The sequence below is a fragment of the Musca autumnalis genome, unplaced genomic scaffold, assembly GCF_047663935.1.
Source record: "Musca autumnalis isolate F117 unplaced genomic scaffold, ASM4766393v1 scaffold_1, whole genome shotgun sequence".
NCBI lineage: Eukaryota > Metazoa > Arthropoda > Insecta > Diptera > Muscidae > Musca > Musca autumnalis.
Genome location: NW_027411644.1, coordinates 325,319,930 through 325,344,916, shown reverse-complemented (window position 1 = coordinate 325,344,916; position 24,987 = coordinate 325,319,930). Strand labels below are relative to the sequence as shown.

General features: G+C 35.7%; 1 protein-coding gene across 13 annotated transcripts in view; it reads left to right on the top strand.

Annotated features, from left to right (window-relative positions):
• The window catches only part of Ptp99A (Protein tyrosine phosphatase 99A), an 874,937-nt gene that overhangs the window by 759,803 nt on the left and 90,147 nt on the right, over positions 1–24,987 (top strand). For 9 of the 13 annotated variants that reach the window (XM_073962751.1, XM_073962757.1, XM_073962750.1 and 6 more), the window contains exon 2: positions 10,299–11,279. The exons of the other annotated variants lie outside the window; for them this stretch is intronic. In XM_073962751.1, the coding sequence (XP_073818852.1) occupies positions 10,715–11,279 (565 nt within the window). In that variant the 5' untranslated portion in view covers positions 10,299–10,714. The remainder of the gene's footprint in view (positions 1–10,298; positions 11,280–24,987) is intronic. 13 annotated transcript variants of the gene reach the window in all.

The window sequence follows — 24,987 nt, the reverse complement described above, 5'->3', positions numbered from 1 at the left end:
ATTGAAAAATAGCAAAGTTAGAACGTTTTTGCCGGTTTTCCTTTTTTGCACGAGTATATTCTGGACGGAATTCTTCGCCGTCAGAATATAGTTAAGCTTTCAAAATAAGTGAAAATGAAGGAGCAATACAAATCATAAGGACATGCAAAACAATTATAGGCAATTCATGACCAAGTTTCAAACTGGATGTAAGCCAACATTTTAGTGTGCTTAGCTTCAAAAGGAGACCCCCAGTTGTAAAGCTCAATAACAGTATTTTTTCTTGATTTTTTTCCGAGAAAACTACGTAACTTTTCGGCAGTTTTGTTTTCTACATCTGAAAGACAAAAGTATTACGAAGTTTTGAGGCCGTCTACGAAACCTCTTTTTATTAAACCATTGTGGGGTGCCAACTTTAGCTCGAAAACTAATAAAGCAATTGTCATACATTTTTGTGGCCGATTTCGAGAAAAACACAGTTTATGCTGCAAACAAAATAAAATAAATTGTTCCAATCCAACGCTCACACTAAGGCAATATTGTTCCGATCGACTTCAAAATTTGACTTACTACTTCTTTCTGAAATTTATACACATTTTGAACATTGGTGTGGAAATATTTGAGATATAGTGTGTATTCTACCCAGCACGTAGGCAGATGGAAGTTTTCGGGAACTGAAAAATTAGCACACGATGAGATTTCGTGCATGAAGATATTCTACAAAAATGTTGCTAGGAAAATTGTATGTAGGGTCGGTCCACTAGGACATGAAATCGATATTGCCATGTGTTCACTTCTTTATCACTTTTACCCGATCCTTTCTCATGAAAACTATGATTATATATTTCATTGAATTTCGTATGTGATTGTGTAGAAAACTCGGATACACATGAACTATATCTGTTCCTGGCGGACAGATCCGCTTATTTGAATGTCTACATCTAAAGCCCTCATCGAGTATATAGAATGATGACATGTCATCTAAAAATTATGAAACAATGTCTCCAAACTGAGGTAAAAAGCTATTTTCTTAATGATGGATGGGGGTCAATGAAAAAGTCATAAGTCAGAAATTTCAGGGGTTTGGGGGTTCTCAATTGGGGCTTTCATTCCGAAAAGGAATTTTTTCAACCCTAGATCTTGAATTCCATTTTGTGCCAAAGGTATTCAGTAAGATTTCCCACAGAGACCACACTGTCTTTAATAGAAGACAAGGATGACTTCTCATAAAACACTGGAAGAGAATACCGATAGACCTTTGTGAGAAGAGCAGTAAAGGCCTGCGTACATAAGCTGCCTTGCCTGATTGCCTTGCTTTCCTGCTTCATTTCTGACATAATAAAAATAAAAGAATAAAGAAGGCCGAGTAAATTTCGAACTGGGTTGCCCTTTTCTTTTTTATTCTTTTATCAGAAGCAAGCAAGGTAAGCAGGCAAGGCAGCTTATGTACTCACCCCTTAAGACTTCTGACGAAAGATGTTACAGGTCCAATCTTAATTAGATTGTCATACAGCATTACTTTTGTTTGCAAAAATGTAAAGAATCAATTGGATCAACAAAATAAGGATGAATAGACTACACTTCAGAGGATAATAAATATCCTGTGGATCGTCCCTTAACTTAGTATAATATACCGTTTGCATATATGTTTTCTTATACATTTCTTTTAAAATAAAAAATTATTTAAAAAAATGTTCTTGTTCCAAATTTTATGTTATACTTCTATAACGTGGAAAAAATTTTGCCCGGAGTCGGAGTCGAGTTATTTTTTTCGACTCAGACTCCGACTCCGACTCCAGCAAAATTGCTCGACTCCGACTCGTAGACTCCGACTCCGACTCCGACTCCGAAACCCTGGTATGAACTCATCGAAGTAATCTTTTGCGGCCCTATAAAGTATATATTCTTGATCAGGGTAAAATTCTAAGTCGATCTACGCATGTCCGTCCGTCCGTATGTGGTAATCACTCTAGCATACACAAAAATGGAGATAGGACGCTGAAATATTGGGAAGATGCTTCCTTTGTTTGCAGGCAGGTCAAGTTCGATGATCGGTCCATGTTTTGGTATAGCCCCTATATAACGGTACTCCCCGATTTCCGGTATTTAGACGTTTTTAGCTACATTTTCAGACCAAAAATGACATAGACAGTAGTCTATGTTTTGGAATAGACCCATATAACGGTACGTCCCGATTTTCGGTATTTTGAGGATTTTAACTACAATTTTTAACCGAACTAGCTGTAGCTTGACATTTAAGGGTTTTAGTGGTCACGAAAGTTCTCCACCAAAAATCGCCAACATAGGTCAATGTTTTGGTATAGCTCCCATATAACGGTACCTCCCGATTTTCGTTATTTTGAAGATTTTTGCTAAAATTTTAAACCGAACGAGCTGTAATTTGGCATTTGAAGTTCTCAGTGGTCACGAAACTTCTTAACTAAAAATCGTCAAAAATTTTAAACCGAACGAGCTGTAATTTGGCATTTGAAGTTCTCAGTGGTCACGAAACTTCTTAACTAAAAATCGTCAACATAATTCCATGTTTTGATATAGCTCTCATATAACCGTGCCTACCGATTTTCGATATTTTTAAATTTTTAGCGCGAAGATTTTCAACCGAACTAACATGTGAGGATCTCAGTAGTCACGAAACTTGGTTTAGTCCTTTTTTTGGTATATCCCCCATATTGCCCCATAGGTGGTACCTTTCACCTGGTTGAACACTTTTCATAGATTAGATAATTTCGGCATTAGGGGCTACCGTGGTCGAAAAATGTTTGCACATATAGTGTTGGGGACAGGAAAGGAAACTATGTATTTCATTTAATAAAGAACATTTTATGGTGGAGGGTATAAAAAGTTCGACTCGGCAGAGCATAACGATTTTTTACTTGTTTCATTTTGAGTTGTCCTATTGAATTATATTTATATTTATTCTGTCCCTTATTGTTTATATAGCAAATCTTTGAATATAAATTCTGAATGTAAGTTAGAAAAAATTTTACTATTGATACGACCTAATGAACACTTTATTTTCGTCGTCTTACTTGCCGATATGTAGCAATTATGCCAATCATTACAAATATCCACATGTGAATAATTGTCGTTAATTGTATTTTTTTTTTTTTTTTTTTTTTGCTTCAAAGAACATTTTGTTGCTTTAAAAACTGCCTAAAGGTTAATTTAAATAATGCTTGACCGTAACAAACGTTCAAATTGATGAAATACAAAACAAAATGATATTGAAATGATATCACTCAAATAATAACGAAAAATCATTTCAATATTAATTGTTTAGCACTTATATTCGCAAATATTGTTTCCTTCCCTAATGTATCTTCGAAATAGAAACGTATTGAACATGGGAATACATCAAAGAATCATAGATAAATGATTACCATAATTTAGTTTGATCCAAACATTTTAAAGTCCAACCAAATGGATCTAAATTATTTGAAGAAACCAATATAATTTTGCATTTTTTTTTTAATTTCTTAGAATATTTTATGAACTAAACTGAATGCCTGGCTATTCATGTGTACATATATTGCATTACTCACTAGCTCATCCAATATTAATAAACTAACCAAGAAAAAAATACAAAATTTTAACGACATTGTCATTAAAAATTCAAATGCGCAAATGGTCATAACCACAAAAAAGACTATGTCTAAAATTGCCTACCCACAAATGTAATTGTTAATGACGAGGGGTCATAATATGAGTACAAGGTACCACTCTCAAAATTGGTATAAGGTCATGTGTAACTACTGGTTATGTTTGTCAATTATATGTACATGTAAGGAAATATTCGCTGTTGTCATATACATACATATGTAAATATGTAATTTCATTTATGGGTAAATGTGTGGCCCATCGATTGGCCTCTCAATCATTTTTAGAATTGGTAAATCACCAATAACCCATATATAAAATTAAACATTTTTATATAGTTTAGCGGAATAAAATCAGTTAAAAATAACAACAGGTGTTTGTTTAATGACGTATTGTAACGCAATTAGCAGTTGCTTCCTTTTTATAATTTTTAAAATTTAAAACTTGATTAATTTTAATTTATTAACTTTTCAGACCATTAAATACAGAGGCAGCTTAATAATTTTATTACCTTATTGAGTATTTGTATTTATTAATAAGACAAAATCCGTCCTTATAAGATTTTTGTGGAAATACTTAAATTCAATTGTTACTTCCATTTACATATATTCACAAGATTTATGATATTCTATCTTTATCATGTTTCCTTATAAGGCAGGGTTTTTTGCTGTTATTTTTACAAATTACCGTATTGATCAACTCTTTGAACAACCCTCGTATATTTAATTAATATTGTCATTGCCATATTACATTAGTGCATTTATCTACCTGTTATACAATGTTTTAACAAGCGATAATTTCAAAATAGTCCACAAATCACTTCAAGTTAAACTACCTGTCGAATATTAAATATTTCATTATCGTTACAATCAGTGCGATTCGAATTTGGCCTATCCCTTTTGTTGTGATAAATAATGAATTCATTAGAATATTTTTGTTAATATGTATTTATATGTAGGTATGTATGTGTGTTCTTAATTCTTGGAAATATTCAGTTTTGCACACAATAAATCCAATAAAATGAGAATATTTCAATGCCAGTTAATAGACTTAGATGGGGTTTTAATGTAATGAAAGTTGAGAGATTTTCGATGATGATGTATGTCAAGCCCCATGCATGTAGAGCAAGTTTTTTCGTCCTTGATAATAAATTACTTTGTTTCTCAATTAAAAGAAAAGTAATTGTGTCATATACGATTTGAGACACAATAAAAAAGCATAATAGTATTATGCTGCAAAAAATACCCATTTTAATGGCATGATATGATTTAACCCATTTTTAAATGAAAGTACATACATATAAGTTAATTATGTACAAATGTATGTATACGACTATGTGAATGTACTTGTATTGTCAATGTATTTAATTAAAATGAAATAAATTAAATTGATATTGTGTGGGCTTCATATTTGTTCCCATGCTTTTGCGATACAACTGCAGTAAGTTGCACTAGCCTGTACTCAAAGAAGTACAGAACATTATTAGTATGCAACAAAACGAGTCCAACGTAATACATAGAGTTCTAAACAATAATTGTGCTCTAGAAACATCAAGATATCAATATTTTGTACTATTACTGCAGGTTTTGAAAGCCAGCCAGAATTTAAGTGTTTGGAGCATCGTGACACACAAGCTTCGTGTATGTTGTAATTAAAAAAAAAAACTGAGTACCCTCAGCCCAAACATTTCTTCGGCACGCCTGATTCTAAAAACGTTTTTTTTCAGTTGCCACGTCTCTCAATCCTTACGACATTACATGCACCCCTCTTTAGAATTCACCGACATTGTCCATTATGGAACTTGATATTATTGTGAGAGTCATGTCTTTTCGATAGATATCGCGCCCACTAGTCATTTCAGTGGGGCATCGTATAACTTTTAGTCCAGCTTCCTGTCATAGGCAAGGAACTTGTCCCCGGAAAACATAATATCGCTGTAAACAGGACCACAACGAACATCACCAGTACAAATTTCCAAATGATCTTCGAACAGACCCTAAGTGCACTTAGACACAAATGTTGAACTTTTGTGGGGGAGGTACCCTAAGGAGAGGACCGATATGGGCCATTTTAGAAGTTAAACTAAATGTGGACAAAATATTAGGAGATCCAAAATTTGGACCAAATTGGTTGCCCCGTTCAAGAGATATCGTGCATACCATTTTAGTGGCATTTTTTAAATATTGTGGGGAAGTACCGGAAGTTGTGGACCGGTACTGCTCATCTTCGAACTGAAAGTAAGTTTGGAATAAGAAGGCCAAATTTTGGACCAATTCGGTTGATCAGTTCGAGATGTTATTGTGCTCTCTAGCCACTACATATGGTGCCATAGGGGTTTTTAACACCTTTCGGGCTGTTTTCTCAACAAGTATGGACTTGCCCCTGAAAAAGCTTTTACCGTTGTAATGGAGACAGCGAATGCAAATTGCTTTAACCAAAAATGTAATTCGAAAGCAGGTCTTAAAGTGAACTTTTCCCAAATTTTGTGTGGGAGGTACCCGAAAGTGTGGATCGGTTAAGTCCATATTGGAACCTCATCTAAGTCTCGTAGAAATTTCACGATGTGCAAAGTATTAACCAAATCCCTTACTCCTTTCAAGAGTTATCTTGTACAGAAATTTTCCGAACATTTTGGATATATAGCCCATACTCGAACCTGGACCAAATCGGTCACTCCCTTCAAGAGTTACCGTGTGCACAATTTTTTCGAATATTATTGAACTTTTGTGGGGCAGGTACCTGAAGGAGTGGACCGATATGGCTTATCTTCGAACTTAAACTAAGGTTGCACAAAATATTACGAAGGCCACATTCTGGATCGAATCGACTGATCCGTTTGAGAGTTATTGTACGCTCCAACCACTACACACGGTGTCATAGGGGTGTTTTCCACTTTCAGGTTAGTTTCTCAGGAATTATGGACTTGCCCCTGATGAAACTTTTACCGTCGTATGGGCTGCAGTTAGTACAAGTTGTTACAAATCAAAGCGATTCGATAGCAGGTCCTAAACTGAACTTCTCCGAAATTTTGTGTGTGAGGTACCCGAAAAAGTGGACCGATTGAGTGCATATTGGAACCTCATCTGTGCAAAGTATGGACCAAATCCCTTATTCCTTTCAAAAGTTATCGTGTACACAAATTATCGGAACATTTGGGAACTTTTGTAGAGGAGGTACCGAAAATATTGGACCGATATAATCCATTTTCGAACTTAAGCTAAGTTTGGGCAAAATATTACAAAAGCCAAATCTTGGACCACATTGACCTGTTCGAGAGTTATCGTGCACTCCAGCTAGCCAGACAGGCAAACGGACGGACACGGCTAAATCAACTCCAAATTGTCTGAAACGGATTTCGTCCAAACATACATCGGGTCTGAAACCATTATTTCGGCGAAACCGAGTCCGAGGCACGAGAGTTTATCTTTCCTTCCCAGATAAACGCATAGACTAATCAAATATAGTCATTGGTACACCCAAATTTTGTGGGGACAAATAACTCAATCCAGAAAATTCAAAATAAACAATGTTTGCCTCCTTTTGTAAATTGGACCTGCAGTCATCAGGGTGGGATTCTTAATGATTTTTATAGTATCACATTGCATTACTCTTGTATTCTGCATAGCTTACAAATGCTCAACATATATGTCGTTTGCAAGGTTTCTTCAGCTTTCCTCATAATTGGCGACTAGGACTATGGGCTTGATGACATTCTTCCCATTTCTTTTTTTTTATACCCTACACCATAATATGTAGGTTATAATTATATTGGTCATTCCATTTGTAACACATGGAAGTATGAAGGTCTTGATCAGTATAAAATTCTAAGTCGAAATAACGATGTGTGCACTCCGGTTCATATTAGCTCAATGATATGGAACATACTGTTTATCGCCGAGTCCGAACGGCGTGTCTTACGACACCACTTGAAGAGGAATTTTACATGGCTGAAATACTCATTAAATGTCGCCAACATTACAGAGGGGTATTTTGCCACCGTTGAAAATTTGATGTTGCCTGGCTTGGGAATCGAACCGCGCACTTTCAGATTGCAGGGCGGGTGTGCATACCACTGCACCACGGTGGCACGCCAAAATGAAATCAAGATACTGCTCGCAATATTTAGTACAGAGCTTCATAATTTGGTACATACGTTTCTATTACTCCTAGAATGTTTGGTATTGAAAATGGGTTATATATCGGTCCACGTTTTGATATAGCCCCCATAAAGGGTACCCACCGATTTTCGCTAATTTGAAGGTTGTGGCCTAGATATCTCACAGAAATAGCTTTAACTTGGTATTTAGTCTTCGTTGGGGGTATAAAACTTTCCAGCTGACATACAACTTTCTACTTGAAATTTGTCGGTATAGGTCCACATCAACATATAGCCCCAATAAAACGGTACCTACCGATGTTCGTTATACTGAAGGTTGTGGCCTCGATATCTAACAGAAATAGCTTTAACTTGGTATTAAACTTTCCACTTGAATACCATAGAACGATTTTCGGTATTTTTAAGGTATTGGCCTCAATATCCAACCGAAATGGCAAAAATTTAGTATTTAATCTTCCCTGAGAGTATACAACTTTCCACCTGAAAATTTTCGGTATTTAGTATTCGTTGGGAGTATAAAACTTTTCACATAAAAGTTGTCGGTATAGGTCAACGTATAGCACCCATAGAACGGTACCTCCCGATTTTCGCCCTTCTGAAGGTTGTTGCCTCAATGTCCCACCAAAACGGCTGAAATTTGATATTTAGTCTTCCCTGGGAATATACAACATTCTACCTGGAATTTGTCGGTATAGGTCCACGTCTTTATATAGCCCCATAGAATGGTCCCTCCCGATTTTCGATATTTTGAAGTTTTCAGTGACATTATCAAACCGAAATGGATGAAATTTGGTATTATGGGTACAAAACACACCTTGCAAAAAATCCGACAGCATAGCTCCCCGTTTTGTTATAGCTTAAAACTTACCTAAATTAAAGGAAACTTATTGTTCATACATATTTACTATATTTACAATACAGTTCGTGATGAAGGGTATAAAAAGTTCGGCCGGGCTAAACCTAACGGAGTTCTTACTCGTTCGTAAATATTTTCAGTATGAACGAAAACCTTACGGTACTCGAAATTATTGTTTCGACAATCAGTTGGTTCAGTTGCTTTTGGGCAACAATATCGATATGTATATAATTCCGAAAAATTGCTAGCTCGAACTATAATGATCTGTGTCTCTGAGACGCTTCGAATTCATATTCGTTCGAATTACTATCAAACTCGAATTACTGTAGAATTTTTTGTTTGATTGAAAACAGAAATGAGTTCGAATCGTCATAGCGGCTTTTTTTCACTAATAATATTGTGAACCACTCTAATACACAACTATTTTATGCCACATAGAAAGAATGTAATACAATAAAACAACAACTTAAAAAATTTCTGAGATATGACTCTCCTAGAAAATTTTCCTACCGTCATTGTGTTTAATTTCACATAAAACTGGCGCCCAACGTTTTAAACTCCAACAGAAGACTTCAAATAGTGTTGCGTGATTTAAAGTGTCAGTGTTTTTTGTTAAGTCAAACTCAACCAACACTGTTCTGTGGTAGGGCTTGTTCCAGTTAAGTCCTCTGACCTAAGTTGATGATAGGTTCTCCGATGCTAGGTGGGAGTAATGCTATAAATTTCTTTGCTGTTGGCGACAAAATTCACGATTCAACTTTGGCGCCATTTGTATCAGGAGGTGGACTATCGTGACCATCATCCAGAGTACTGGTATATTAGCGGTGGCTATCGACTCTTTATATCTGTCTCTGCATAACCATAAAAATTTCGATTTAGGGAGGGTCTACCCTATTATAATTGATGTGCTCGCTATGGAGGTATTGTTATAGCAATATTATTTCGATCCATAGTAATTCTTATGAGATGAGAATTGGACTCCATTTATATGCCCTGGGCATTTGATTCCAATGATCTGTTGTTGGCTCGTATACCATATTGTTTCCGCTTCACTTCCAACCTTATATTTATATTGGTGAGAAATATTACAAGTAATTTCAAATATTCCTTTCTTTAAAACCGTTTCCATGGTAAAAATTACCTCTGTCATGGCACATTTGTTTCTTTTAATTCCTCATAAAGACAAGCAGATGAATTTTTTCAATATACCTTGAAAACAAATAAAACTCTCATTTCGGCAAAAATAAAAAGCAAATGACAAAAAAAAACTCAAGCAAAAAATTTTAACAAAATTAGATTGGGTCAATAACACACAAAAGTAATGGTTTCTTCTGCGTACGTTGGACGGGGGTACGGAAACAGCTTGTATTTGACACGATTATGAATGGTGTTATCAAAACAAACAAAACACAAAGAGTGCAAAAAGAAATGTGAAAAAATAAAACGTGAAAACAAATCAATGGCAAAACGACGGCAATAACCACAAAAGCAGCAGAGCAGTAACAACAACAACAATAATAACAAACAAAAATCGTATTAGCCACTTTGGAAATACATATTCTTACAGCTTCAACCAAACAAAAAGGAAACAAGAATTTAACAACAATTTCGCAACAATTACAAAATTATTTTTAACCTCTTTGGGGTTTCCTCCATAAAGATTAATTTCATTTTGCAATTTTTGTTTATTTACAAATTAATTAATTTTATTTTTTACCAAAAACATAGTTAATTTAAAGACTTTCAAATAAAAATATAGTGCGTGTTTGGAACATTTACGTACAAAATTTGCCGACTTGAACTGAAGAAAATATAAACGGATTTTCATTCATATTGAGATAAAGAAACCACGAAAAAAACAACAATGTTTGGTTTCATATAGAGTTTTGCGAGCCCCGGGCCCCTAAAGCTTGATTTACAAATCAGGCACAGTGGGCAACACAATATTTAACGCACAAATCAACCAAACAGCCACTAAAAACACACCCAGCACCAAGTGGCTTTGTCTATGCACCAAACAGTCATCTGTCCTCTAGCAACAACTACAACAAAACGCACAACGAATTGAAGAGTATACCTTGACAAGGATATTCGTAGAAAAAACCGTCTGCTGTTATTTACATCACGCACAAAAACCACGCACAATGGCACGTACCAAATGTCAAAACACATTACGTCTATTCCTTAAACTCTTTCTTTTTGTGGGTATTATCCAAGAAAATTTGGGTGGACCCACTACAACAGCGTCCACAACAACTGCCAAGCTGCCAACTTTTGAGGTGGAAATCTCTTCCCCAGTGCCATTTGCCACACGCAAACCAGAGATCTCAATACCAGCTAGCGAAAATAATGAAAAAATCGTTGAAGGCACTCCTCCCATCCAACCATCCAATGACGGTTCTAATAATGCTGTGAATAGTACACCTCAGCCCCAGATTGTGGATACCAACTCGAAGGATTTGAAACACGAAGATACGCTGAATGCAAATTATGATGAAGGTGATTATATTGAGACTGATTTGAAAACAGAACACACAACTCCCACTTCCATGGAACAACAAGACGGGCCCGCCATACCGCCCACAACAATAACATTTAGCAATGTTGCCGCCGCAGGTATTTTGGGTGATTCGAGTGCAGATGGTGGCGGTTCTTCCATAACGATAAACGATGCAACACCACCCTATGCAGCGGTTGATTCTAAATATGGTAAGAATAAGTTATAATTGAAATCAATTAGGATAATGTGAAAAAATAAGGGAGTACCCTAAACTGTAGAGCTTAAAATGGCATTTAAAGATTTGTACAGAAAACTATGGAATTTTTTTAATAGATCTGTTTTTTATCTAAACGAGTATAACTTGAGGTACTTTTATAGTTTTTAATACAAAAATATTAAATAAATTTCCACCAAGCAGTGATTGAACTAATGCAGTTTCGGTTACCACTGTTGAAACAAAATATTTGAATGAATTTAATTAACTAAGAATTTTAACAATTTTTTTTTAAAGAAATTGCAGACAGTCAGAAACAAAATTATAAAAAAAGGTCAGTGGTTTCCGTGCTAAAATTTTTGGGGGGTTTTCTCAGAAGAACAGTCTCATCATAAAAAAATAAAAACAATTTTCCTAACTATTTCCCAATAAATGAAATAAAAAATCAGAACATTTATTACCAAACATCCACCAACTGTGTCATGCGATACGAGCTTCCAATTCACCACACAATATTTGTTTTGTTGTTGTTTCTTCTTATCATCTACAGGTGGTAGGGTACAATGCCCGAACCCTTGTTAAACATGAAAATTTCTAATAAAAATAATATTGTCCTGATAACAAGAGACAAGAAACAAAACATGTGTTCGGTTCTCAACAGGTGAATTAATAGATTGTCATTCGAATACAGGAAAACTGACGTAGATGACTTTTGACAAAATCACAGACAACAAACATACACATTTATATACCTTTATATATCAAAGCTATAAAAGAGAGATACATACATACATATAATATCCATGCCGACAAATATTTGAATTGTGTAGCAATTAGTCGATATAGCAGAATAAAGTTTCCTTATTATCTGATATTTCATTGGCGATTATTGGTAATATTAAATGATAAAAAAACAGCTGATATTCTTGGAAACGGAAAGTAGGATGTAAATATTTTGTAAGTAAATTGAAATTTTATAAATCGGCTTTTTTAAAGTCAATAAAAAAGTAAACTATTAAGATTATGAAATATATCAGCTAATGAAAAGAATTCATAATGACTTTACTTATATAGAGTGATGCATACTTTTAGGCAAATTTACAATGCATACTTTTAGGCAACATAAAACGCAAGTTCGTTTTAGATTACGATTTTCTCTACTAAGCACTTTATTTGTCTACTAAGCACATATCTTATCTCTAATAAGCACACAGTTTTACTATATTCAGGTTACTCTTTACTTCTTAGCTTACGCTTGCGTTTTTAAGTCGCTGTCTAAATCAGCGATAGGCGGCGGGCGCTTACTGAGAGCCATTGAGCTTAAATTTCAATATAAAATGCACTCGCTGGTGTGTTGTAGACTGTTCTAGCTTCCCTTACGTAGAATGTTCCGCAATAATCACTCGATATGCAAGTGGATTTGCAAAAACATATATGCACATACAAACATACGGATGAATGTAAACAATCAATGGGACAGAGGTAGTAAATACGGAAGAGTAGAAGGGAATGTGAATGACGTCACAATGGAAATCATAAACTAATAATCCAAATGAAAGAAATAGATAACTGAAAGAGCAAAAACAATAGCAAAACAAACATACAAAAGTAGTGATTGGAATTCTATACAGTAATTGTTGTTGTAAATTTGATTTAATAATAATTAAAAAATTATCAGTCGGCTTTGTCGATCGAGATATACCCTCAGTCTATGTGAATTTCACCATTCATCTACGCCAAGCATGGTCACATTTGGCACGGCAGTGCCGATGATTATCTGCAATTTACACGCACACGACCCGAATGGACAGAAAGAGTGTACAAAAGAGGAAAAATGTTTTGATTTGTTATTATTTTATAGCTTGCGTGAATACAAACTTACTAACACACTGTTATAAGTTGCCAATATTTTGAATACGTTCACATTTTCTCCATTCTCTTTTTGGTCATGCCTGATCTACGGACAGATCGAAGGTATTTAGGGTATTTTCAGAATTTTGTGGTCCATTGTGGACATTTGAGCTTGCCGTCAAAAATGTTGTTTAGGATTAATTATTTCAACAAAAAAAACTAGTGGGCGCGATATCTGTCGAAAATATGTGACTCCAAAAATAATATCCACTTCCATAAATACGTCCCCTGCAGCACTTTTGAACTTTAATCGTAATCCACATTTTTGTCCCCAACGACGAGTATGCCAAGAAGCATGGAATTGTCACAGAAAACATAATAAATAGGACCTTTAAACAGGACCACAACGAACAGCATTGGTATACATTTCGGAAGGATCTTCGAAGAGACCCTAAACTGCACTTAAACACAAATCTGGAACTTTTGTAGGGGAGGTACCCCAAGAAGAGAACCGATATGAACCATTTTTTAAGTTAAACTAAATTTGGACAAAATATTAGGAGATCCAAAGTTTGGACCACATTGGTTGCCCCGTTAAAGAGATATCGTGCATACCATTTTAGTGACAATTTTTTAAATATGTTGAGAAAGTACCGGAAGTTGTGGACCGTTGTTCCCTATCTTCAAACTGAAAGTAAGTTTGGTCAAAATATGACGAAGGTCTAATTTTGGACGAAATCGGTTGATCAATTCGAAAGTTAACGTACTTTCAAGAGGTATGGACTTGCCCCTGAAAACAATTTTACCGCCGTAATTGAGGCGGCGAATGCAAGTTGCTTCAACAAAAATCAAAGTGATCAACAGGTGTTAAAGTGAACTTGTCCGAAATTTTGTGTGGAAGGTACCCTAAGGAGTGGACAAATATAGTACATATTCGAACCTGATTTATATCTGTGTAAAATATGGACCAAATCGGTCACTCCCATCCCAAGAGTTATCGTGCGTATAATTTTTCTGAACATTTTTGAACTTTTGTGGGGGATGTACCTGAAGCAGTGGACCGACAATGTTTATCTTCGAACTTAAACTAAGGTCGAACAAAATATTACGAAGAACCGAATCGGCAGATCCGTTCGAGGGTTATCACACCACTACACACGGTGTCATAGGGTTTTTTTTTGCAAATTTCAGGCTATTTTCTCAGGAAGTATGGGCTTGCCCCTAATGAAACTAGTACCGTCGTATAGGGGACAGTCAATACAAATTGTTACAACAAAAATCAAAGCGATTCAAGAGCAGGTCCTAACCTGAACTTTTCCAAAATGTTGTGTGAGAGGTACCCGAAAGAGAGGGTCATTTGAGTTCGTATTGGAACCTTATCTAAGTCTGGTAGAATTTTCACGATGTGCAAAGTAGGGACCAAATCGGTTACTCCCTCCAAGAGTTATCATGCGAACAAAATTTCCGAAAATTTTCGAACTTTTGTAAGTGAAGTATGATCTTAGACTGCTTATTTCCTGGGACACCTTCGATTTGTGAGACTACACGCAGGAAAAAAAGGCCTCTCTAACATATGTCCCAAACATATATTTTTGTTTGCAGACTGTCCTAAACATAACATATGTTTGTGTCCTGCAAACAAATTATATGTTTGGATGCAGACAAATTATATTTTTGGGTGCCAACAAATACAAACCCAAAAGCCAAAAAAAAAAAGACACATTCACCAGTGGGCGCTTACTGAGACCATGGGAGCGTAAATTCAATACAAAACACATTGAAATGTATGCTCACTTGCTCTCAGTAAGCGCTCACTGGCTATCTCTCACATATACATACATTTATAAATGGTGGTTGTTTATTGAAAGGCATTAATAGGTACATAAAAAATCCAAAGAAATACATTACAGACTTAAAAAAAGAAAAACTGAATGAAATATTTTATAAAAAATCAACACACACGTGTTTGCCACATAAACGCCACCAAAGCTTCAGCTCTTTATTATAAAAAACATTCCGCAGCCGCGAGAGCCATGTTGTTACTCTCTTTGACAAAAATCCTCTCTCTCCACCCATAAAAAATATGTTCTAACATAAAAAATGTGTTGGTACCCAAAAAAATAAAATTGTGATATGTTACAAAATGTTGCAAACATATATTTGTTTGGACACAAACAAATTATTTTTGGATCCAAACATATATTTGTTTGCAACCAGTCCCAAACAAATATTTGTTTGGATCCAAACATATTTCTAACATATAATGTTCTGCGTGTATCTATTGTCTGGTGTAGCTAGTGTGAATAGCTATTTCCGCGCCTGTTTTTGTGAGACGTTCCATGACATTTTCTGTTTTCATGCAGCTTTTTTCACTTGTTTTGCGAGTTGCTCACTCTGATCTCTTGCGATATTGTTATTATTTCCCAAAATGTCTCGCCTATTTGAGAAATAAGGTTCCACGTTTCGCTAATATCTAAATTTTTTATGACAGCTAAGTGCTTTCTTAATTTTAGGTGTTCCTTAGTAGTACAAGTTCGATCTCGGTAGAGTTTATTAAACATTATTTCCCGTTATATCCATTCTATATCAATTCAATATTCCCCTTATCATTTCTTAAACAAACAAGCTATGAAACGTGTTAATTTCTTCACTTATTTTTCAATCCCGTTACTCCATAGAAAATCTCTTCACACCAAATGACATTTTATGATGATACTTTGCAGGACATTCGTATCAATTTAATTAAAATGTCTCGGAACTAATCATAAATCATGGCTGAAGATGATGGCAACGTATGGCAAAAATGAATAAATTAAAGGAAAGAAACACATTTCATACTCCTATCGTTTTTTTTTTTGAGTTCCTTGAAGTTGAATCTACTGCATGCCTGCCTTACCGCCCGCCCGCTTGCCAGCACATGCAAAACGTGTTAAAGTTGTTTTGCAACTGTCAGTGACAGACAGTTTGTCTGTCTGATGCTTAGACAAGCAAAACCCTTTCTTTTTGCTCCTGTTCTTCATCTTTCTTACGTTGGCCCTAGAGGTTCCAACAGAGAGAACACAAGAAAAGACTAACGCCTGTCATTCATCTGTACTTGAGCCAAGTTATTTATCTGGGCTCAGCATGAAATGCAGCAACAACAAAAAATATTTCCGGTTTCTTTACCGATAAAAAGTTTTAGCCAAAGTAAACTTTTGCCCAAGAAAGTGGAAGAAATAGAAAATCAAAAGGATATTTCTTGGTAATGTTTACAATATAGGATGTGACCATGTGGAAACAATGGCACCATATTATTTTCACCCCATAAATTTTCTTTGGTTTTTTTGTTGCTTCTTTTTCGAAAGTGTTGTTTGTAAGGAGGCGTAGACATGTTTACTTGTATGCCAAAATCTGTTATGGCCAGCGATGATGTCTTTGACACTTGAAAATATTTATTCAGAGAGGTGTGGAATCTAAACAAGGATATCAGTTTTTTTGCTTTGCATTTTCAATGTGCCTAGGAGATTTTTCAGAAATATCCTTGAATCACTCGCAAGTTTGCTTTGACCCTTCCTGCCATGCTCAATTGGACAACGTGTGTCTTTTACAGTTGTGGCCAACCAAAGAATTTAGTCCTGTGGTTTTGTTGGGGTGGAGGTTTCTTATTTTTACAAATCTCCACTACCCGTAACACCCGCATATTATTGCAGTTGGTGTTGTTTAGAATACTGACTGTACAATCGCCATCATCACCTCCAACCACAGGTACATCAACATGCCTACAGGAATATCTATAGCATACCATATCATCAACAATAGGGAGGGCCATCATCAACTGATTTTATAAAAGACTTGAGAAAGAGTTTAGTGGTTTTGCACTTGTGGTTGGTTGCCTGGCCACTGGAATGAAAACCAGCCTGCCTGGCGTTGAGTTGTGTTGATTGCTGATGATTTATTGGTCAGCCATCACCATACTTTTGTAGCTCAACGCCGCCTCCACGCCATCACTAAACGCATTTTTCGCATCTTATGGGGAAATTAGGTTGCAGTTAAAAATAAATTAAAAGATTAAGTGATTGCGGCCAAAGTAAAAAGGGACAGCGAAAGGGAGAGAGACAATCAACACAATTAAAATAAATTCAATTACTCCAGCCAGGCAACCAACGAAGCCACCAAGCAACATGGCACCTGGAGAACTCATTGAAATATTTGCTTGCATTCATTAAAATAAAATGTCCTGGCAGTAGAATAATTGCTATTGCCAGCCAACCGGACCAGGAAACACATCGTACATCAATTTCCAATTGAGTTGAGACCAAAAAGCACACAGCACCTTAACAATTATAGATCACAGACATGAAGTGGCAAAAGTCAAATGGCACCTTGTCGAATGTTCGAATATGTGTCTGTGTATATTTATGTGGGTGTGTTTGGAGATAATACTCGTAACAATAGAATGAACGTTTATTTATTTGAACAAAAAGGCAGACTTTTTTTAGTTTGAATTAATTATGATTTCTTTAGAAACAATGCCATGGATATTCCACTTCAATTGACTTTCAATAGCGCATTCAGGTTGGTAAAGATAGGTCATGAAAACACCCATCTCAGTCATGTAGGTAGTCCTGTGAAGTTATACTCAGACCACATACATGTTTCTTAGATCCTTGACTGTTGATATGGCAAAATGTTGAAGTCATTGGATTTTCACTGTTATTGTTTTGTTGTTATAGAGATAACAATGGAGATTTTATTTATGCCTACACACACATGTACACACAGTCTACATATGTATGATACACTGAAAGAAAAATGTATACCCATTTATATTTTCCTTGATCGCCGTAAAATTAGACGAGAGTTTCTCTCATGTCAATGACTGGCGCCCAATTTGACTCTAAGCTAAGTAAAGCTCTTTCTTAAGAGCCACTAGAATACCTTAGATTATTTCCAGTATATTCCCTTTTCCCGATTCTTTAGATAACGTACATATGTTTTTCTATTAAATCAATTGTCTAACACGTACCAACACATGCTTATCTAACAAAACGTAGTCGAGGAGAAAAAATATGTATATTATCTGTAAAATGTAAAACGGAAGAAGCCGTTCGTATGTTACATTCGTTACTATGCTCGTTAGAGGCATGTGAAGAATATAACAAGAAAATACACCTTCACATAAACACACACATTAACATTTGTTAAAACCATCCAAGCCAAGTCAACCAACCTACACAAATGTAACGGAAACGCAAATTTATAGCATCAGCAATAGGAAACGAGATCACAGTAAGAATTATGCTCATTGCACAAGACTCGCTTAGCAGTGTAGTGGGTGTATGTGTGTGTCTGTAAATACCGTTGACGAACATCACGAGAGCAAAGAACAAGACCAACGACAATGTACTTTAGCTATCAAAGAATAATATATCGCTATTGTTGTAGTTATTGTATTCATTCTACAATAACGTTTATTGTCTTGCCACATTCGTTCGACGGGGGAAAATATGTTAGTACGTGTGTGTGAAAAGATGTGTTCGTACGGAAAAAGGACATCCATATATTTTGTAAAAGTGATGGAATAAATTAAAACGGAAGAACTCATCGTTACGAGAAAAAAGTGTTTGACTTTTTCTCTAGTGTCGGCTAGATGCGACTTCATGTTGAGTGCTACAAAAATAAGTCGTTTTTTGAATAAAATATCTTATATATCAAAAATGTAATGAGTATGAAATACTAAAGAGTAATATAATTTAATAATTTGGTATTTTTCTACCCTTTTTCTAATTTTAACAACAGTAAACTGAGCAGCTAATTCATCGCCCAGCAAGTTTATATTGTTATAGCAAGTTTACATTAGAGTTTTTTGACGAGTTAACCTCCTTTAGGAGGGTGCTGTAGTGCAATGAATAGTGTGTTAGACTAAAAACCCAGGCGTCCCAAGCTTAAATCAAGACGGGGGAGATATATTATTTTAAAGTGATTTTCAAATATTTATAAGAAAAGGCCTACATAATCCTACGGATTAAAAATATTCACTGCCTTCTGACTTTCTAAAATAAACTTCGCCATCAACATCACCACTAGAAAATAACATAAATATGAATCGCCGCCCAGAGGTAAAGTTACACTACATTAGCAAAGACCTCAACCACTGTACAAAGACAAGATGGCGTGGTTTTTAGGCCACGATAGATGGAGGAGAAAAATTCTAGTAAAATGTTTTGGAATATTTATAAAAAATGAGAATTATATCCCCTCTAAATTGAATTCATCCGGAACAAGGCCAAATTTCAATGCCAAAGAAACAACTCCCGACAAACAAGGCGAAAATGACCATAGTCATGGCAAAAGCCACATATGAAAGGACATGAAAGTAACATTGTACCAAGGTGCGAAGGAAACAATATGTGTTGTCCAAAATCATAGACAAATTTGGTCATCAGACGGTACTTGGAGCATAATTTACCAAAGTTGAAGAACAACAAAAACATCAGAAGAGTAATACAAAACGAGCAAAACAAGTTAAAAAAAAGTTGCAAGGAAAGATCAAAGAAAGTTCCAAGAAAGTCTGGCAAAAGCAGACGAGGAATCAGCTAACCAGAACAACATGATAAAGCTACACCGGGCAATAAAGTTTCACAAATTAAAGAGGGTACCAGGAACCAAGCAGTCAAAGACCGTAATTGTAGACTTCTAACGAACATTCAATCCCACGGCCGCGGGTTCTTTCGTACCGGATTGACCCGAAACCACAGTGTTTCGGCCAGCGGCTGCTAACCCAGCATCAAACCTATGCTTCTACGTCTATACTACTACAACAACAACTAAAGAACAAGTGAGAAAAGGCTATAGTCGGTACGGGGCCGACTATGTGATACCCTACACCACTACCTCTGTGCATAATTTTTTACTCGAAATCATTTCTTTTATGGAGATACGAAAGTTTTCACCTATCTGGTTTTTATACCAAATGACTTAAGGCGAACTGAACCAAAATAATTAATATTTAATTTTATATTTGACTACTGATCGGATCAAAATTCCGACCTGTAGTGTGATTGCAGAAAAAGTGGAAGAAAGGGATGCATTAACGACAATTGCGATATCTTTATTATTTGACCACCTACGCTAACCTACTTTGCATAATTTTAAAGATGGGATTTTCTACTTTCTTAGTCAGGCTTTGCTTTTAGAAGGTCCCCCAACCAAAGGTGTGATATCCGTCATTATTATTAAAATCGCAAAAATTAAAAGTTGGGTTCTATTAGCCACTATTGCGATATCTTCGTTGTTTGACCACCTACGACAACCTACGTTACATCTTTGTAAAGGTAATATTTCCTACTTTCATTGCCAGGTTTTTGCCTTTTGTACACCCCTTATAGACGCTGAGATATTTGCTTTGGAATAATATGTAGACTTTTTCTCCAAATAAATTTTTTGCTCATTCCGACTCCTAAATATTACCCGATCATCACCAAAAGCAATAAGCTTCTTCCTCCGTGACTACCTCACACATGCCTGGGATCTTCATGATCTAGAGGTCCAACTTTACTAGAGAGAAACCCTAGATCAACAAGCCTATCAAGCCGGTTTAAATAGCATTCACACTGAAGCAGTCGCAGATGTCATAAACAACTAAACAGTGCATTCGATTCTCGGAGAACACAGCTCCACAGCTGAGGAGCGTTGGCTGGCACAACAAACCGGAAAAGTTATGGTTCAACTACGCTCGATTGTGCAGCCGCCTTAATTCCTATAGACCAAGAATCGCAGACACCGTGGAAAACATTTCTAGAACTAGATATAGACCCAGAGCCATATTAAGCAGTAAAAAAGTATGAAAGAATCATTCTGCTGTGCCGACAGAGATATACCCTCAGCCTCGAACCTTAAGAAAATTAGCAAACACAATACTTCTGACGTTTCTATAGGGTTTTTTTTTTGAGTTTTCTGGCCAATTTCCCAGAAAGTTGGATTTGCCAACCCAAAAATTGTTCCGTCTTAACTAGGGCCGCATACACAACATGTTGCCAACAATTTTTAAATCGATCGCAGACGAGTCCATTAGCAGCACTTTTTCCAAACTTTGTATTTATTCGGACATAAATCGAGGCTGTAAGAAATAATACGATATACAACGTTTGGACCGAATCCATCCAAACGAGCTATGTCAATTGTTAATCTATGTTAATTGTTTAAACGCTAACATCTATTCTTTATTTTGTCAACAAAAATCTCGCGTGCCAACGGTAAGCGTGGAACACACAACCATAGGATTTCTAGTCGGACACACACGCTCTGTGCCACTGTACTCATAATCTAGTAAGGATTATAAAAGTGGTTATTTTCCTTTACATTACTTTGTAATGGGTTACATGATCACTAACGGATTTTTGTTGGGACTTCATATTCCTACCTGATAATTGACTAGATGAAATAATAGTTAATGCCGTCAAGATTTAGGACTTGCCCCCGAAAAAAATGTACCGGTGCACTGTGGTCGAACTTGTATGGGAAGTGCGGCCAAAAATACTTCCTGAGCAGATATCAATACGAAAATTTCAGTAAAGGCTATTTTAGCAACACAAATAAAAAGAAGCAAGAAAATTCAACATAGGTCCAACTTTAGGTATGGCCCCCATAGAACGGTACCCCCTGATTACTGGCATTTTGGGGATCTTGACCACATCTTTCAATGAAATTGGCTACATTTTGGCTATCGGTATTCCATAGTGTTACAAAACCTTCTTGCAAAAATTTTTTGAATTGGGTCCACGTTTTGATAGGGTCCCCATATAATGGTACCGCCCGATTTTCGGAATTTTGAAGGTTTTATTTAAGTTATTAATTCGAAATGGCCGAAATGCCACTTAATCTTTCCTGGAGGTAGGTTACTCCAGAAAATTGTCGATTAATGTAGGTCCCCCCTTTGATGTTGTCCCCATAAATCGGTACCAGCCAATATTCGGTATTTTTAGGATTCTAGCCTAAATAATCAATCAAAATGGCTGAATTTTCAAAATTTTACATTGCGGACCACATTTTAACGCATCCTTCATATAACTAAACCGCACAATCTCTCTTCTATATATTTTAAAAGCTGAAATGTATCACATGCACATTTGAAAAAATGACAAAAACACCATGAAATTTTGGGTACCATTTCCAAAGTCGCAGAAAGGCGTAGCTGATAGTTAGACTAAAACTTTACATGAAATTTAATTATACTGTAGAAATGACATTACAAAAGGCCTTCAGCCAACACGCTTGTTTTTCAATATTCGAATTAAATTTGGTCAATATAGAGTTCATTTAGTTTGATATTAATATTTTACTTTCACCTAACTTTTGCATTGAATTCACCTCGAATCCAACCTGTTAAATTTTTTTCTTTTTTGCTTCTATTCTCAAAGAGTACAGTAAGAAGTAACCATAACAAATTTATTTTAGATAAATGTAACATGTTAGTAGTATATATGAACACATTTTGTACCAAAAATTAGACTTTCATTTCTTTAATTTTGGCCAATGGCAGCGACCACTGTGCGTTGTACCGCAAGGACAACATGCTTAAAGTTAAATTTTACACTCCAAATTATCTGAAACCGATTTCGTCCGTTTCATTATTTCGATTAGGCACATTTTTGGTCGTATAAAAACGAACTTACAGACATACATATAATAAATATACTGTTACAATAACAACAACCAAGAATATGGGACCTACACTTTATCGCCGAGTCCGAACGGCGTGTCTAAGACACCACTTTTGTAGCGAAGTTTTACATGACTGAAATACTCAGAAAATGTCGCCAAAAGTGTTTTGATGTTGCCTGGCCGGCGAATCGAACCCACGACCTTATGTGTGCAAGGCGGGTCTGCATACCATTGCACCATGTCGATAAAATATCTCAATTCCCATGCTTTTCTGTATTTTTTGAACACTATCTGGCCTCTACATGAATATTTCATTCGCTGCACAATATACTATTTTTCATTTGTTTTAAAAGTGGTGACAGTAAACAATGTTGCGTAAAAATCGCTACAATCGCTACCTCTAACAGCCAAAATCGCTACTGTTTAAAATAAAAAATCGCTACAGCTCCTAAAAAGTGGTTTTTGTACGTGAAAAATCACCACAAGTAGGGGGAAAACCACCAACTTGGCATCCCTGAAGCCAACCTTTGCTGTGTAATGTCTGATCTCAGAGGAGAGGTATAACATGGAGTCTCTCACGATAACTACAAGACTTGCATATATTGGGCAGATGATTTCTGTCTTCCCTATCACAAGAGAGTAATTAATTTCGATTATTAAAGAAATTTGTCACAAGTTAGCAACCAAAAAAAGTTGTTGTTATGCCTTACCGACACCATAAGTGTTGTCATCTTTTATATTTCAATTTTGTTCATAATTTTGCAATCTAATTTTACCGATTTGTATCGGCAAGAGCAAAATAGTTAGAGAATTCCACTACAGATTTGCCTTATAATTTTTTCATTCATTATCGTAAAAATTGAAGTTTCTATAACCTTAAGGGACTAATCGGACAATTCCTAGTCCCTACCATACCATAGCCAATGTGAGACATCTCTGTTTCACATTCCCCGAACTATTACCATTACCACCTACCTACAAGTAGGGTACAACATTTGAACCAATTATTTTCTCATAGCAATATTTGCAAAAAGGAACAAAAAGAAATGAAATATCTAAAAAAAAAGGAAATCAATTAAATAACAAACATTGTTACCACCAATGAAAACAATGCAAAAAATGTCCTCGAAGGATAATAAAAATAACTAAAGCAAGAATACAGTAGAAAAGGGCAAACATTATTTCAATAATATTTAATGTCGAACAAGGTATCACTTTGTGACGATACGACAGCTAGCTAACTACCAAGTTATCTATCTATATCAAGCAGTTCATCAGACAGGCATCCCAAGCAGACATTTGTGCTGTTCCAACACATCATTCCGTTTTTTATTCATTACCAAGGCTTTTATACGAAAGTGTATTTAATGAACTTTGTTGTTTACAGTGGCATCTGTCTGTTGATTTTGTAGCAATAGGTCTGAGTGTGTGTCAGTCTGTCCTTCTGTTTGTCTAACTGTCTGTGTTGAAACATTTGTCCTTTCAACCGTGTAGTTGAATATTTTTAAAATATGTAAAAACTCCATTAAAATCCAACACACAATTCCTGGGGAGGAAGGGGAAATGAATCAAACATTGTGAACCAAAGGAATCATTCTTTTTAATGCTATGTCAATGGATTTTACTGGCAAGAAAAAAGACAAACATCAACAACAAAACTTGGGTGCTCATGGATCAAGGGTTTGTTCCATTAGGTTAAAAACGATAAAGTACAAGGGTTAATAGTTATGGCAATGATTCCAAGTTGAAGGGGGTAATATAAACTAATCAGTGTTTTACTTCTCTGCTTCATTGCTTTGTTTCTTTTCTCCTCCTGTATTTCGTTTACAAATGTATCCTTCCAAACATCATTTGGATCAATGATTTCCATGGAAACATTAATGGAATCTTTTGAAGCCAAAAACAAACCAAACACCTTGATGTCATTGCTACAGCTATGATAGATGGATGAATTGATGGCTTGGAGATGGATACATGGTTGATTGGATGCAAGAATAAATGTAATGGATAACATTCCGGGTACCCCCAGCATAAGCTAAAGGATGACACGACACCGAAGTAACAAAGTTATGCGGCCAACCTTTCAATTTGATTGGAATATTAATGAAGTTTTTGGGATATCTTATAGCAGAAATATGCTCATGACTCATGATAAGGTTGCTTTCTTTTGGTTGGTTGGTTGGTTGGTTGTACCACAACAGAACCACAAT